This window comes from Diuraphis noxia, unplaced genomic scaffold (genome assembly GCF_037042655.1).
Source record: "Diuraphis noxia isolate RWA-SAM2 unplaced genomic scaffold, SU_Dnox_SAM2 contig0004, whole genome shotgun sequence".
In the NCBI taxonomy this organism is placed as follows: Eukaryota; Metazoa; Arthropoda; class Insecta; order Hemiptera; family Aphididae; genus Diuraphis; species Diuraphis noxia.
In genome coordinates, this window is record NW_028301714.1 from 64,861,330 (window position 1) to 64,877,876 (window position 16,547).

The 16,547-nt window shown below is 31.6% G+C and overlaps 1 protein-coding gene across 2 annotated transcripts in view; it reads left to right on the forward strand.

The window, feature by feature from the left end:
• Positions 1–14,765, forward strand: part of LOC107163126 ((11Z)-hexadec-11-enoyl-CoA conjugase-like) — a 54,831-nt gene extending 40,066 nt beyond the window's left edge. The window contains exons 2-6 of one of the 2 annotated variants that reach the window (XM_015510382.2): positions 3,357–3,449; positions 3,647–3,843; positions 3,992–4,186; positions 7,005–7,527; positions 10,796–14,765. In XM_015510382.2, the coding sequence (XP_015365868.1) occupies positions 3,648–3,843; positions 3,992–4,186; positions 7,005–7,527; positions 10,796–11,180 (1,299 nt within the window). In that variant the 5' untranslated portion in view covers positions 3,357–3,449; position 3,647 and the 3' untranslated portion in view covers positions 11,181–14,765. Of the gene's footprint in view, positions 1–3,356; positions 3,450–3,635; positions 3,844–3,991; positions 4,187–7,004; positions 7,528–10,795 lie in introns of those variants that run through there. The other variant, XM_089225972.1, reaches the window with a different exon arrangement.
• Positions 14,766–16,547: the final 1,782 nt, after the last annotated feature.

Consider the following 16,547-nt stretch of genomic DNA (forward strand, 5'->3'; position numbering starts at 1 on the left):
AATGATAAACAAAAAAAATAGTAAATATATGTTGTGCCTATAATATATTTTAGATTCTGAACGAAGTTAGGAATGTATTGATTTTACATTGATGTATGTTTTTATTATTTTTATTTTTGTGTCTGTCGTCACGTTTTGGAGTAGAAATAATGCTTTGATTTTTGACTTTTCAGCCCTTCGTTGAAAACAAAATTCATCTAGTTGGTACTTTGGAGGGGTCAAAAGAAAAAGATAGTTTTCAAAAGTGTAAGGAAAAACCCCAAAAAAAGTAACTAAAAACGGGAATTTTCCGCATAATCAGTTTTCAACAAAATCGATTTTTTATTTTGCTGTAATTCAAAAACGAATCGTTTTAAAGACTTGAAATTTTCATCAAATGTTTATATTAGTGTTATCTATTTACGATTAAATTTTCAAAAATTCTCAGCAAAGCGATACCCCCTTGCCCACTTTTTTAAAATTTATTTTATAACATGAAATCAGAAATCAATAATTTTCTAGGTAACATTACCTAGTGCTTGTGCTAAAGGCTAAAAGTAATGTCTTGTATATGTATATTTTGTATTGTCATACAAATCAGAACTTACAATAATGAACTGTCAACTGTGTCCCCATGACCCTCCCCATCATTTATATTATATTCATAGCAATACAATATGCATATAATTATCTGGTATTGTGAAAATAACCTCTCGTTAGTCGTTTCTCCAAAAGTTTTTATATACATGTCAGTCAATATTATAATAATATAATTTATCAATTTATTTTTACTCGCTTTTGTATTTGATCATTTTCAATAATGAATATGCTTTTGACTAGTCGGACGTTTGAAATTTATCATAATACACAATATAATACAACTTTATATATCTTTTTACTATTATATTTATTATTTTGTAATAATTTTTGTATCTTTCCAGAAATATGAAATGATACAAAAACCGAATATACGCGACGTTACAGCTATATTAATTTAGTTTCTTTCAAAGAAGTTGATTTTTTCGCACGGCATTTAATTATCCAACAAATATGAGAAACGGAAAAAATATAAAAATATATTTCATTCGCAACATTTTTGACATCCCTTTGTATACGTCATCTACTCCTCTTTCTATTTGTTGTACATTTTATGATAACGTTGACGTCTGCATCGCGATTTAATAATAACACATTATGTTGAAAATATTATAAATTTATAATTATCTCTGCAGTTTCGGATACAGTATACCAGCTGCACCGCATGTAAGACAGATTTTGTCTATTCGGTCGTTTCATAAAATATTACCATAAAGTTCGTATATCGTGTCGGTGGCGCGCTGTTATTTACCTATAAGCGTCAAAGTATTACCTCTGTGTTGACGTTAATATTTATAACGACTAACCTAACCTATAATATCAACACCTATATTATTATTCTCGGAATGTTTTAATATTTTAAATAATGCTTGTTAGCATAGCCGTTTTAGTTTAAAATAGTGTCTTACATAACAATTATTAATAGTCAACGCGTATATTATATATAATAAGTACACATACTATTATTATACTATTTACGTGTCGTATTATATAATAATAATAATGTTGTTATGTATAGTAGTGTGATCAATGATAAAGGTGTTTGCTTTTTTCGAAACGTCAGCCAATAAGGGAGTGTATTGTATATAATATACATAACCTATAGGTATATGTATAACAAACGATGGCACACAGAAAATATTATATGGTTTTCGGTGTTTGTAGCGAACACACAAGGACGGGGAATTTACGCCACCTCGTACAGAGTACCTATATAACTCAAGGGCGTGATGTACCTATTTAAAAATATTCGGCAGCGTGTAGCATTAAATTATGAATACGATTGGTGGTTTTTTTCCCCGGCGTCGGTTTACTTACCTGTTATATTTTAGTAACCTGCTGTTAAACGTCGATGAGGTATTAGTAAAAATTAAGTTTTTTGTCACCACGACTTAATAATAATATATATAGTAATGTGGAATGTGCGTATCTATTGCACCGCAGCAAACATAAATAGGTACCTATGCCTGGAATGAACGTGCCTACATGTTACTATATGTATGTTATAATAATATGTTGGTATAGGTACAAGTACAACCATAAAAGTTCACCAAGTTAATTATAGTATGGTGTGCGTTAAATGGATCATTTGGTGTTAGGAAAAAAATGCACGTAACAAAACGTGGAAAGCAAAAATAGGTATATATATATGTTTGTAGGTACTTGTGTTATTATTTTCTAACTAAAAAATGATTTTTTTTTGTTTTTAAATACCCAAATAATAATATATAATTTATCGACATTATATAATGCAGTGCGTATAATATAATAGGTATTTTTATAGTAATCTGTAGAATATAAAATAGAACAGACAATATTCGTCATCGCTTTAAAAAAAAAAAATAAATACATTTTATACTCGGTATACCTGTGGTTTATTTTCCAATGCACGAATTCCTTTGAATTATAACATTACTGTTGGCTCAACTTTAATTTACATAATATCGGCTATATTATGCTCGACAGAACGTCCACGGAAATAACCTAACACACATTTGCATTGTCAAAACATTTGCAATAAACAATGGCGAATAAATTATCGATACGCCTACACTGCGTGAAAACTGTACACATAGACAACACACCAACCTCGATACTTGACCTCTATTGCTTTAGATATGTATGTTATATATTATGGATACCTATTATACACTTCTGTAGAGTAATTTTACATAATAATTGCTTATTGCAGTCCAAACCGATACGAAAGAACAGATTGTGTGAAAATCCGATTTCAAGCACCAGAACAACACTGCATCATGCCTTGTTAAGTGCAGAAATCCGTTAATAGGACCAAATTAATATCTATCTCCCTCATACATCGCCTCACGGGGAGTATAGTATAATAATAATATAAAATAAATACTAAACAGATACCTCTCATATAATATTTATTGTGCATATAAAATATTATATTATAATATATTTTATATTTTCATAATAATAATAACTCTCGTTGTGTGGCCATGTGCGGTAGTATGTAGATCACGGATTATTGCAAACAAACGAAATGTTTTTGTGTTTGAAATTGGACGTTTTCCAAAAAATATCTGTTATTACAATTATATTATGCGTTTATAGTCCCTATTATTACAATATTATTTTGTATATAGTTTAAAAAAAACGTATTTTTTTATTTCTGATCAGGCGCCTCTTTCCTATTCTATAATTAATGTTATTTTATGTCACCACACTTACTCATTATACCTTGTTCGTGTAGATTGTAATTAAACTATTTTAAATAAATAAAATAAAACGTGTTTTGTTTGGTTTTTTTTCAGATCATAACCGTTTATATTGTGTCGAGAGTGAAGAGAATGTATAAGTAACATTATTTGCACATCAACAACATATAAATCAATATCAACAACAAGGTATTATAATACGCGTATACGCCTGATAATATATATAATTATATATGTATATAATTAAGTAAGATAATTTGTCGCAAATATAAAATATTGTTATAAAACCATAATCATTTCGTTGAAATACGATTTATATACTGTTGTGAACAAGTTTTCAATGCATTCTTTTATGTAAGTACAACGTGTAAACTTATGATATTCAGAATGAGTCCAAACGCCACAGACTCGAGTACCATCCTCAGGGAGGAGAGAAAAATGCCCAACGGTTGTGCAAACGGATGGTCGAGCATGTCGGATTCGAACGAGAAGCAGTGTTGGAAAGGTCAAGCGTTTCTCAAAATCAACGAAATCGTCGGCCTAGTCAAATATTACGGTTTGCGGGCATACATAATATTTTGGCGTAAGTATAGTAATAATAATAATAATATAAAAATATAGTAATATATCGCACGTACCTATAACTGACATATTATACTATATACATATATATGGCAAAACCGTAATTTTGGCGGTTTGCTTTCAATTGGGAAAACTCTGTTGTTGTGTAGACGAGTTGTCGATGAACCCTAGGGTGAGGAGCAGTCCGTTTAGCCCGCCGCCCGCCGACGAACTGATTTTGTCGGCTGACGATGTATTCTCTACGAGACGCCGACGTTTATTTTTCACAAGCATCCACTTGCTGGCTCTGGCCGGTCTCTACTTCTGCGTCACCGGTCAGGTGAAGCTGTACACCGTACTGTTCGGTAAGTATTTAGATTCCAATGATATTATATATGTACGACGTGCATTTTTAAAACATATTATTATTGCACATCGTACGCCGCAGCGAAATTCGACACAGGAAGTGTGGTTATTTTCATTCGGTGCAGTTGAGTACTATGCAAGGTTCTAGTTGGGTTTTTTTTTTCTCTTAGACTTGAACTATATTCGATTAGAGTTGCAAAGACAAAGTTGTTCAGAGAGTCCATAACAATAAAACTTTCTTACATGTAAAATAATGATCGAGATTGCAGATAAAAATGCAAATCGTTTTGTTATAATATACAGGGTGATTTTTTAAGCATGCTCGCCCCATTTTTGTGCTTAAATTATGCATATGTTCAAATTTTGATTTTTGGAATATTTAAGTGTAGTTAAAGGCGATATTTTTGAGTACTTAGATTTTTCACAACTTTTAAGGAGTATCCTGTAGCGATACCAACTTTGGTTTTTCAAATGACAACCTATATATTTTAAAGCAAAATGTGATTCAGATAATTTTTCTGAAAATTTTGACATATTGCAATCAAAATTCGAACGAAAACTTCCAGAGTTATTCTACTTGAAATACTAAGGAATAAGGATAAAAGTCTAATACTTAAATGCCTACGTTGTACATTTACAACGTAAAAAATTAAAAGTTTTGTTTTTAATTCTTTAATTTTGGAGGAATGGAATTACATTATATTTATTTATTTGATTTAAAAAAGCACATTGGGAGTAGAAAATAAGATACAAAAATTCTAATATTAGATTAATACAAAATGTATTATGTTTAAAATAGCCTCTTTTAATTAAAATAATAAAGCAATACTCTGAATTATTAAATGCATTTGAAAGGAGCTATCGTAGGTCAATATCGATTGTCGATATCGTACTATTGGACCGTTACTTACACAATAATTATGTCTGTTCCGCAATTAAATTAATTTATGACCGCAGTGATTCCCAGGATTTTTGGATACACGCCCCCTTTTAAGAGTCGCCAAGAATTATGGCGCCTTCATAAATTTTACGGTAACAAATAAGTACATAAATTATACGATTTTAACCGTAAAAATAATAATAATTCACTATCATCCATACATAAGTGTAATACGTACTGTGTACTGTAGATATTTGAGATGTTTTTACTGTATTATAAAAATATTACGACTATAATAACGTATTATATAGACTGTAGAGCATTATTTTTTTAGTTCAAAATCAGTAAAAAAACATTAAGCCCCAAGCCCTCCGTCCATTCGTCTCGCGGTGAACATTTTAAACGCTCACATATTGCGGACCGGGTAAATGCAGCGCAGCGGCTTATACACCCAATGTCGCATTTATCGCATCATCCCTCTTTCGTTCCAACCCAATAATACTGATAATAAATAATTCAGTGCTGGAGACAAGTTATCGTCGAAAAGTAGTAAAAGTCTCTTTATTCGTTTTTTTATTCGAGATCCAATAATAATTGTACTTTACTTATCAATACGAAAATAAACTTCGTTACTCTCACGTCACGAAAACTCGAGACACGTTATATTTTAAAATTCAAAAATAAACAATTATGAATTATATTTTTTCGTTATACTGATATACTAGGAAAAGAATTGAATTAATTTTAGGTAGACGTTGAAAAAAAAGCTACGTCGTTACAGTAACGCTTTAAATTTGTGTCGTTTCTACCCAACACCAATGTTAATTTAATCGGTAGGCGCCAACATAAAAATATTAATGTCATAGTTATGAATAATGATATACATTTATTGTTGAATTTTATAAATTATATATTTGAAAAATTAGTGAGTAATCTGTTGTTACTTATTTAAATTTAAAAAGTAATACTCAGAGGAATTGTTGAAACTGTGCAAGAACTTGAGTCTTGAATCGATAATATTTTCTGTTTTTTTTTTTTTTTAAATAAAAATTATTTCGTGTGTTCGTTTCTTAGTTTTTAAAGTTTATTTTAGAACAAACTTGAATTATTAATATTCAGCTAATTTGACTCATGATTGTTTAATATTTTACTTTATTCTGAAAATTATTCACGTCATATATGGCGGTCGATATAATAATATGATACCTATGGCAAACTACATTAGTCTAAATTCACCAAAATAAACGTCATAACATCCCACGTATATTATGGTCTTAATAACAGCCGATATTAAAATTGAGATATTATTAAAGTTTAACCGAAATATTTTCTTTTATACCTTTATACAGGGTTATTTTTAAGCATGCTCATCCAATTGTTGTGCTTGAATTATACATATATTAAAATTCAAAATTTTGGAATTTTTAAATTCATTTGAAGACCATTATTTTAAAATACTTAAGATTTTTTCACCATTTAAGGATGATCCCGTGACAGTACAAACTTCTGTTTTTCATACAGGAACCTCCGTTTTTCATTTTTAATTATTCTTTTAATGAAAATCCTTTATCAAAATTTTTAGGAAAATCACCCACTAAATCATTTTGAATAAAAAGGTGGATTGTCATTTTGAAAAATAGAAATTTGAATCACCACACTCCTTAATTACTACCAAAAAATATCAGGAATTTGAAAATGTGGTATTTATAAGCAAACTTAAAAATTCTAAAAATGAGGGTTTTTTATTATATATATGTATATATTATGTACAATTCAAGTATAAAAACGGGGCGAGGGAGCTAAAACCCAATCACCCTGTATACCCCACAGGTGTATGTCACTGCAACCTGCAGTGCAGTCGGTGCTATAATGAGTCGTATAAATAAATCTAAAATAAAAAAACAACTTAAAAAACCTTGATTCGTTTACCATTGCAGCGCTCGCGGTCGGCACCATGTCGTCGATCGGCGTGACGGCCGGCTCGCACAGGCTGTGGTCACACCACGCGTACAAGGCCAAGCTGCCGCTGCGCATCATACTGGCCCTGTTCCAGACGGTGGGCGTCCAGTACAGCGTGTACAACTGGGTGCGCGACCACCGGCTGCACCACAAGTACACGGACACGGACGCGGACCCGCACAACTCGAACCGCGGGTTCTTCTACTCGCACGTCGGCTGGGCGCTCATCATGCCGCACCCGGCGTTCGAGTCCAAGGTGTCGTCGGTGGACATGTCCGACATGGAGTCCGACTGGGTGGTCATGTGGCAGTACAGGCTGTACGCGCCGCTGGCCGCCATCCTGTCGTACGCGCTGCCCACATTCGTGCCGTGGTGGCTGTGGGGCGAGGACCTGCTGGTCGCGCACCTGGTGGCCGCCCAGCTCCGGCAAGTGCTCACGTTGCACTCCACGTTCCTCATCAACAGCGCTGCGCACATGTGGGGACTCAAGCCGTACGACAAGTGAGTGTTCGCCTCCGTTGCTTTAATATCCTATACAACGACACGACGATATTACATTATGTGCCTACCAATTAGTGTGTTTGATTCACGCACACACACACACACACACACACTTATCGTTATTTCAGAAGATGACCCTAACGTTTTTGAGATACATATGTTTTATCTTGTACACTATTCCAAGCTGTCGCTAAAAGAAAATAAAATATTTTTCCATAGTAATCATTTTTTAAAGAATAATTCGATTTTAGTGCACAGTATAGTGCTCCTGTATAGAAATATTCTGATTTTAAATAAGGAACGAATGTGCTCAAATGCTTAAATTGTTTATACTAATAAAAAGGAGAGAGTACTGTTTTCCCGTGGTGACGACAACTTTTTTTTATTCAAACGAGGTTCGTATGCCCATCTAACACCAAATTATAGATGACCCATTTATTGTATAAAAATCGTAATATTCCGAACATTTTCAAGAATTGTTGAGTTATTGACTTCGCATATTAACTATAGTGTGGTTTCGTAATAATATGATGATATGAGTTTGGAAGCTATTATGAGAAGGCTATGATGATTTGAATGTTTTAGTAATTCATATTATTCCATCAACATTTAATAATTTGTAAAAATTAATGGAGTGTATTAAATATTATAAATGTTATATTATTCAATATTACATCTACTTTATATTTTTGTAAAACCATTCTTAAAGACTATTATCCTTTGTATATTATTCATTTTAATAAGTTAACAATTTAAAAGAATCATCTGCTTGATTATAATGTACAGTAAAAAAGTTTGGTTCTCATTAAAAAAAAGAAGAAGTCTATTTCATCTTATAAAACTCCGTAAATGGTATGAAAAACTAAAATAACTGAAAGTAGGGATATTAATCATTATGCATGTTTTAAAATTCCAAAAATTAGAATTTGAATAAAAAAAATGGATGTTAGCTTGCTTGATGAATCACTCTGTTTATCGCCATCGTCGTTATAATACGTAATAGTTAAGGAACTTTGAATTCAATGCAACATAAAAACCTCAAAAAATGATTTTGAAGTATCATTAAATGCATAGTAAATATATAAATGGATTTCTGCCTGTTTGTTCTTTATGCATTCCTAAATGGCTGAACCGATAGGATAAGCTTAAAAGTGATAGGCTCAACATTTTTCGTTAGTCAAGTCAATTAGCCATTTGAAGTTGTCTATCTATGATGATGATAATAATAATAATATTTGGTCATGTATCCAAAATATCGTCGCCTGTAAAGCGGAGCTGCTTTTATAGATTTACATCGATCGGATGAAATGTGTTATTCTGTATAGGTTCAAATTTACTATAAGATGTTTACGGCGTCCCTTATATGGTTCAGAAAAATAAAATCGCACTTAGTGCCTTTTTATAGAACGCCCTAGTCGATACACTACATCAATCATTATTTATGTACTACACGCATATAATATAAAGTGAATTTTTTCCCTGTTTTTCTGTATCTTGAAGCTAAATTAACCACCGTCGTGTAAAAAAAAAACGATTTTCGTTCTCGGGGCGGTACGATACTGATGGTATAACACAACAAAATCGTCGATTATCATTACGTCATTCACCTATATACCTACTTTTATGATTTACAAAAGGTTTGGAGAATTTCGAATGATTTATTTTACAAGAACCGTTCACCAACTATTATTGTAAACAAGTGATTCGGTTGTTTTTTGTATTGCATGTCTCTTGAAGTCTAGAAACAGTAAAACTATTGATGAGACCTCCCCCCCACTAAAGACACACCCTTAGAACTCAAGACCAGTATTATTATTGTTATTTATGTAGCTACCTTGCTTATAAATAGCCATTTATCGTGGTGACAAAAAAAATCTTACCTCACAACGGTAAGAGCTCGTCTCGTTTAGCTTGCTTGATTGCGTTCTTTGCTATGGTTTTTTAAAATGTCCCCTATATTCTGTATTCATACGATTTATTATATGTATATGTATAGGTATATAATATACATTGGTTTGGCTTGTGCAGAAATTCCTATAATATCTATAATACCTATATATTTTGAACGTCTAACGAAAAGCCACTACGCCATTCGTCTTGTTTATATATGTCATGGCAGTAACACTTATCACACATATATATTATAATCCCTATGAAAATCCAGTGGGATAAACCATAGTTGGCTGTATCGGAGGTGACGAACCGTAACAGATTTTTTTGTCTCTAATTCCTTTCAATATAAGACCTTCGAAATTCGGGTTTATCGGATGGAACCATAGTACTTATACTATGGGTGGGACGATGTTGTGGCTCATGCCTTGAACACACCCATCAATCCCATTCAATACCACCATTGTCCTTAAAACTGTCGGTTCACGGTGGGGAGCCGAAAAATCGCTTATGTTGCTTTACTCAGTACGATCAGTACCCAGACAGAGGCAACACGTCTTCATCAAAATCATACTTTTTTAATGTTACAAGTTTTCAACTGTATATTCGTTTCCACCAAATTAGATACTGACCGATTCCGTGACCTCTCTTAAAAACTATTTCTTTACTTTTAAAAGTAAATAGTTTTTAATCAGCAAGTTTATTTAAAATAGATACTAAAAAATATTAAAAATCAGTATTTTATATATTATGCTACCTACAGCACCTTTTGCGATAATATACGTTATGCATCTACATTAAAATGTCCAAGAAACCACTAATTAAACGGTTTCGGTTTGGTTTTCGGGAGCTGTCAGAATAGAACTACTATGATAGAACAGCTGATAATACACGAAAATGTTTATTAATATAAAACACCAAACCAATTATTTATGCAATATGAAAATTGCCTGTAGAGCGATACGGTCCGGAGACAATCCTTGTTCGTGACGTCTCAGTAGCCATAAATATTATGTCAGTTCATATTGTTTTGCTCAATCGTTGACCTAAACAAAATTTAAAATATCATCAGATAATCACAATATTTGTCATTTATATATTTTGATCATATCGGTTGCCATATTATATCAGGGATTCTCAAACTTTTATGAACAGTGTACTCCTTTTTGCCAATACATTTTTTTTGGGGTTCTCCTTCTTAGTGACTAGACTAAAATAAATATATACAATTTTCTTGAGCAGACTCGTACCTACACGTAAAAAAAAAATTTCGAGTACCCCCAAGGGGTACGCGTACCACAGTTTGAGAATCCCTGCGTTATATAATGACGTCGCCGTGTTTTTAAAATTTTGTTTTCGCTTGTTTGCCCGCCTGCAGGAACATCAATCCCACCGAGAACATGTTCGTGTCGGTGGCCACGTGCGGCGACGGCTGGCACAACTACCACCACACGTTTCCCTGGGACTACAAGAACGCCGAGCTGCTCGACTACAAGCTGAACCTGTCCACGCTGTTCATCGACGCGTTCTCGCTGATCGGTTGGGCGTACGACCTGAAGACCGTGCCCGCCGAACTGGTGAACAAGCGGGCCCTGCGCACCGGCGACGGTACGCGCAAGCTGCCGGCCACCGATACGGCGACGGGCAACAGTGACGGCTCACCGACGGCGCACGAGATGTGTACGAACGTGTACGGCTGGTCCGACACAGACATGCCCGACGAGGACCGCCGTATGGCTCAAATATACAAGAAAAGTGATTAGTCCGGTTTGGGTCGTCCTCGTCGTCCTGCGGGTGCGAGAGGGGGTGGAGTTTTTTTTTTTTTTTGGGGGGGGAGGGCAGGGGGTCGGAGTTTTACCAGTAATTTCTTTTTCTCAAGTTTTGTTTTTATTTTCCGTCTGTCGTCGTATCGACTTCTATTATCGGGGCGGGGGACGGGCGTTTTTTTCTCTTTTTCTTTTAACCATTTCTCTCTAGAAGTAAATTCGACTAGGTATATTATAACGTCGACTGTACAATATTTACGACGGTAATAAGCGCGTCCACGAGAGTCCCGGGAACACTTTGAAACGAACGTGTGCAACCATCGCGAATGATGTTCATCATTGTCGTCTTGTTTTTGTATCACATTATAATATTTTATCAATATTTATGTCAGACTGGCGGAGCTGTTTGGCACAATGACGTGTCACGTGCGCTTTGGTATCGAAAAGACTGGTCTTATAGGAAAATTCGAGTGATCAATAAACGTTTGATAATAATAGTAATAATAATAATATATAATATCATATTATTTTATTATAATGTGTATTATATTTTTATGGTGACTGCGAATATAATATAATATTATCCTCCCACACACTTATTATTTAAGTATATACACACATATATATAAATAGATTATACCTATGTAATATCTAGTGATATAAGTATAGTCTAGTTAGAGTTTCTGATATATATATATATATATCATATACGTCACATATATACATGACGACGGTGTGTTTGATATAGTGAAAAAAAAATAAATAGAGTGTGATTGATCGACCGGTCGATTTGCTATTTTAACGAGTACCTACTTCTTTTCCTCACACACTCATACACACACACACACGCTCGCGCGCGCACACTACACGTACATGCATTGTACACATCGTTAATCTCTCTGGACTTGGTCTTTGAATTTAGAAAAACCTAAACGTTTTTCTCTCGTACAGTTTTTATTTTAGCGGCTACATAACATAGACGCGCATCACTTGTACAGTTATATGGTATTGGATACGTATAACAGCATTATCATGGCGGCTATTTTGTTGTCTTTACGTTCGCGATAATAGTATAGATGCCACGAGGCTTGTGCATAATATGATCATTGTTAATTCGTTACATCGCGTTGCCCGAATGCGTCACGCAATAATAAAATAATATATATTTTATATTATTATTATTATTATTATTATATGTCTCATGGCGGTCGACCGCGGCAAGGATTGACTGTATATCACTGTATAATATTAAAAAAAAATATAAATATCTAGACGGAATCGTCCTGGGCGGTTCCGACCGTTGTAATGTCATCGAGATCGATTATTAATCAATCTATATACGTCGTGACACGTCCAAAATATTATCATTTGTCCGCTGTCGTCAATTCACCATCATTGGCAGGTATAGATAGATAGTTAAGATACACCGTATCGTCATTATTATTAAATGCATCGCATCAGGTATTGTACTTGCCTTCTGCATCGTGACGTGCTATCGTTATTGGGCTTAAAAAAAAAAAAAAATGCGTCTAAGTCATTTCGTACCGACAACGACGCCTCCCAAGTGGCCGACTAAAACGGACGTTTCTCTCGTTAACATAAATTGTTACTGCAATAAAACTTAATAATAATATAAATGGTAGCCGCTGCACTGGGGACGTTATAGAAAAATAAAAAAATAAAAACACATAACAACGACCGCGACACACATACACGAGCACACGTTTGACGTAGTATAAATATTCCACTATTTAGCCAATTTTAGTGCTAAAGAATTTTAAGGTTAGTTTGTAATCTTATTTATCTACGCGTATGCCTTCTGTCAACCATCGAGAATTATTTCGATTAATAATGTTTATAAAATATTTTCAAAAGAAAATATAAAAAACATATAGATGTCGGTTAATATTAATATTATTCTTTATTACACTTATCATTATTATTATTATTATTATTACTATGATTATGTCTGTCAAAAACTTTTACTGGCTGTGCTCAATAGTAAATCTACTTACCGAGTAAAAATGATTTGTAATTTATGATTATTTATTTTATTTTATTTTTTTAATTTTAAATTATTAGGTGATATACTTTGGTTATTACCTTAAGTAGCAGAATACTATTTATTTTTGTTATTGGATAAATATAATTCATGATTATAATATAGTGTATGTTTACTATTTATTTTATCCTTAAAAAAATATTATAATGTATTATTATCATTTTTTTTCTGGCGTCCTTAATAAAATGCAACACCGTCAATTTAAACATTATAATATCGTTGTGTTTCCTTACGATTAATTTTTAATCTTGTTGACATTTGATTAATATACTATATAAAAAAGAAATATCTATACATTTTGAAATTACCATCAAAATTATTTATACATTTTTTCACGTTTACATAACACTATTTCTTTCATCGTTTAGGCACTATTGTAATAGGTACGCCTTTTATAATAATAATTATACACAAATACGTGTCACATAAAAATAGACTATTACCGATTTATCAAAATATTACGATAAAATTAATTCTTATAAATCTATGGCACGAAACGGTTTTATTATTAATATAATTTTAAAATTTATACTAAATCATTTATTTTCAACCTGTATTAAAAAAAAAAACATTTAAAAGATGTCTTGAATTGTTAGGTCACATAAAACAATTACTAAATTGTATTTTTTTATGAACTGTCAAGATAATAATTATAATTAAAATTTGTACCTACCTTATAACTTAATATATTATTACATGTAACGAAACCTATAAATTATAATTATAGCAATTTGGAATAATTTAAAATATTCGATGCACATGTTTAACTAGTACCTATTTATGTTTATTTACGGATATAATATACTTACTATTAAACAAATTGAGCTGTACAATAATTTGTTTTCGACTTAATATTACGACTAGTTTAAGTTAATGTTAAATATAATTGTTTATTTTTATTCACACAATCGATGTACTATGTAGAAAAATCACTGTTAGTCTAATAAAAACCGATGACAAGGGTAGCATTTAATATACAAAGCTTTGCACCTAAATTACTCGTAATTCCCAGTTAAAAATTAATAATTTTGCCGACAAAATTGCCATTTATTGAGTTCATTCGACCATAAGAAAATATAGAAAATACATAACATTCGAGTTTAATGATATAGTAATGTAATTTTGTAATGTAGGAAAAATACCCTCATCTTATATTATATTTATATAATATATCTTAAAATCGTAATTTTTAATATTATTTGTCGACGATTCAGGTGCAAAGCGTTTGATCATATATGTTTAACCTTATAATTATCATGTTATTTTTAGAAATAAATTAACGAATATCCTAGGGTAAAAATTATTACTGATTACAATTAATATGTATTTTAGATTACGTTTAAGTTAATATTAATAATTATAAAAAATATACAATATATATTATAATATTATATACATATATGTCATATACTCTAAAGACATATACAATTTAAGATTTATATAGTTTGGGCAACAGGACCAAGTGGATTGTAGATAAATGTTTATCAAAAATCAAGAAATATATATATATATATATATTATATAGACTACATATTTTATTTTCCAGTGTTTATAATATTTATCGCGCACTGCCGCAACACTGCGAGTATAATCAGCCGATATATGTCGTGATCGATGTTTAAAATGATTTAATGTAAGACACTTCATATCCGGTGGTTTACTCGGCGACCGGTCTCAAGTGTGATATATCACACATAATTTTACGTATAACATGCAGCTCGATATGTGGCAAATTCGACAATGTATCATTGTGGTTGTTTTTTTTTTTTTTATAACAGAGAGTTTTATCTCTGACGAGCCAAGTCGCTTTTTGTCGTCTATATTGTCATATTTGTAGTACTTTATCTTCATCGGTGGCGTTAATAACAAACTATCGAATTTGCCGCGGTTATGCTGCAGAGGTTGTTACTACCGATCTGGTCAATAACACGAGTATACTATAAAATTTTTAAACCTCTTCCTGATATTTCGAAGACCGAGAGACGACTACTGTTGTATAAGTTAAGCTTCAGCCATCGAAATAAATGAAAACTGTGGTGTCAAATTGTTACACGTCGAAACTTTTGAAGCCAAAAAATAGTACTATTGCATCAGTAGCATTTATGATGGGTAATCATAAATGTAGTATTGAAAAAACTGTATATATATTTCTATTGTTTTACTTATTGGCTATTAAATTTTTATAAATATTATGGGACAACATGATTAGAATATTGTGAATTTTAAATTTGAACAGTATTTCATTATGAACAATTACAAATTTGGGTGAAACAAAAATAATATAATCTTTTTTTGAAAAATATATAATAAATTTAATAATACTTTCAATGTACATACGGGAATAAAAAAGCTACGAGTATCAAAATATTATCGTGTCGTTGAGAAAACAATGTTTTTTTCAAATTTTAATTTTTGTTTTTGGTAACTATCTCACAGATATTTCAATACTAGTACTAATATCATAGCAAGAATTAATAAACTAAAAATAAAAATTATAATATTATAAAATTGTTTTGATGCATAAGATATGACGGCGTATAGTATAGGCAATTTTACTACATTGCTGTCAAGAATAGTAAAGACGTTGCATATTCGTGAATTCAGTGTTAATTAATTAATTAATGATGTTTTTTCTTACGTCTATAATATTATTATTTTCTGATCATTAATTACATTTATTATTATCATAGTATAAAACTAATAAGATATCTTTCGAAAAATATCGATCATCATTTCTAAGTAAATTCGCAGTAGTTCTAGTGTGTGCTATATAGGTATAACAACTAACAATGTACAATTGTATAAATATTTCTTATTTTTATTGGTTGAATAAATTAATGTATATATTTCAGCCAGTGGCCTTCGCTGCCGGGGCTTATTCCAATAAAAAAAAGTGTATATATTTATAGTTTTCATAGTTTTTTTTTTTTTTTTGAAGTTCTGCCGTTGAAATTAACTTAAATTGAATATTGTGTTTTTTTTTACTGCAACACTTTGTGTAGTTATACTTGTAGATGGATTTATTCCATAAGTAGGTAAAAAATAAAATAATAGATCTACTATCATTCATTATTTTTTTAAACTCATTGTCACATAGGTTGTTCAAAAATAAAATTCTAAATATAATTTTACAATTTGTTATTAACAAGATTTGATTACAGACAAAACATATCATATTGGTATATGTAATGATTTACACGGTTATTATTTTACACTAATTTCCTTAAAAAGATGTAAAAGTTTTTGAAAATAAAAATGTTTTCACAAATTCTTAAAGCATGATGAGAATACATAATAATAAT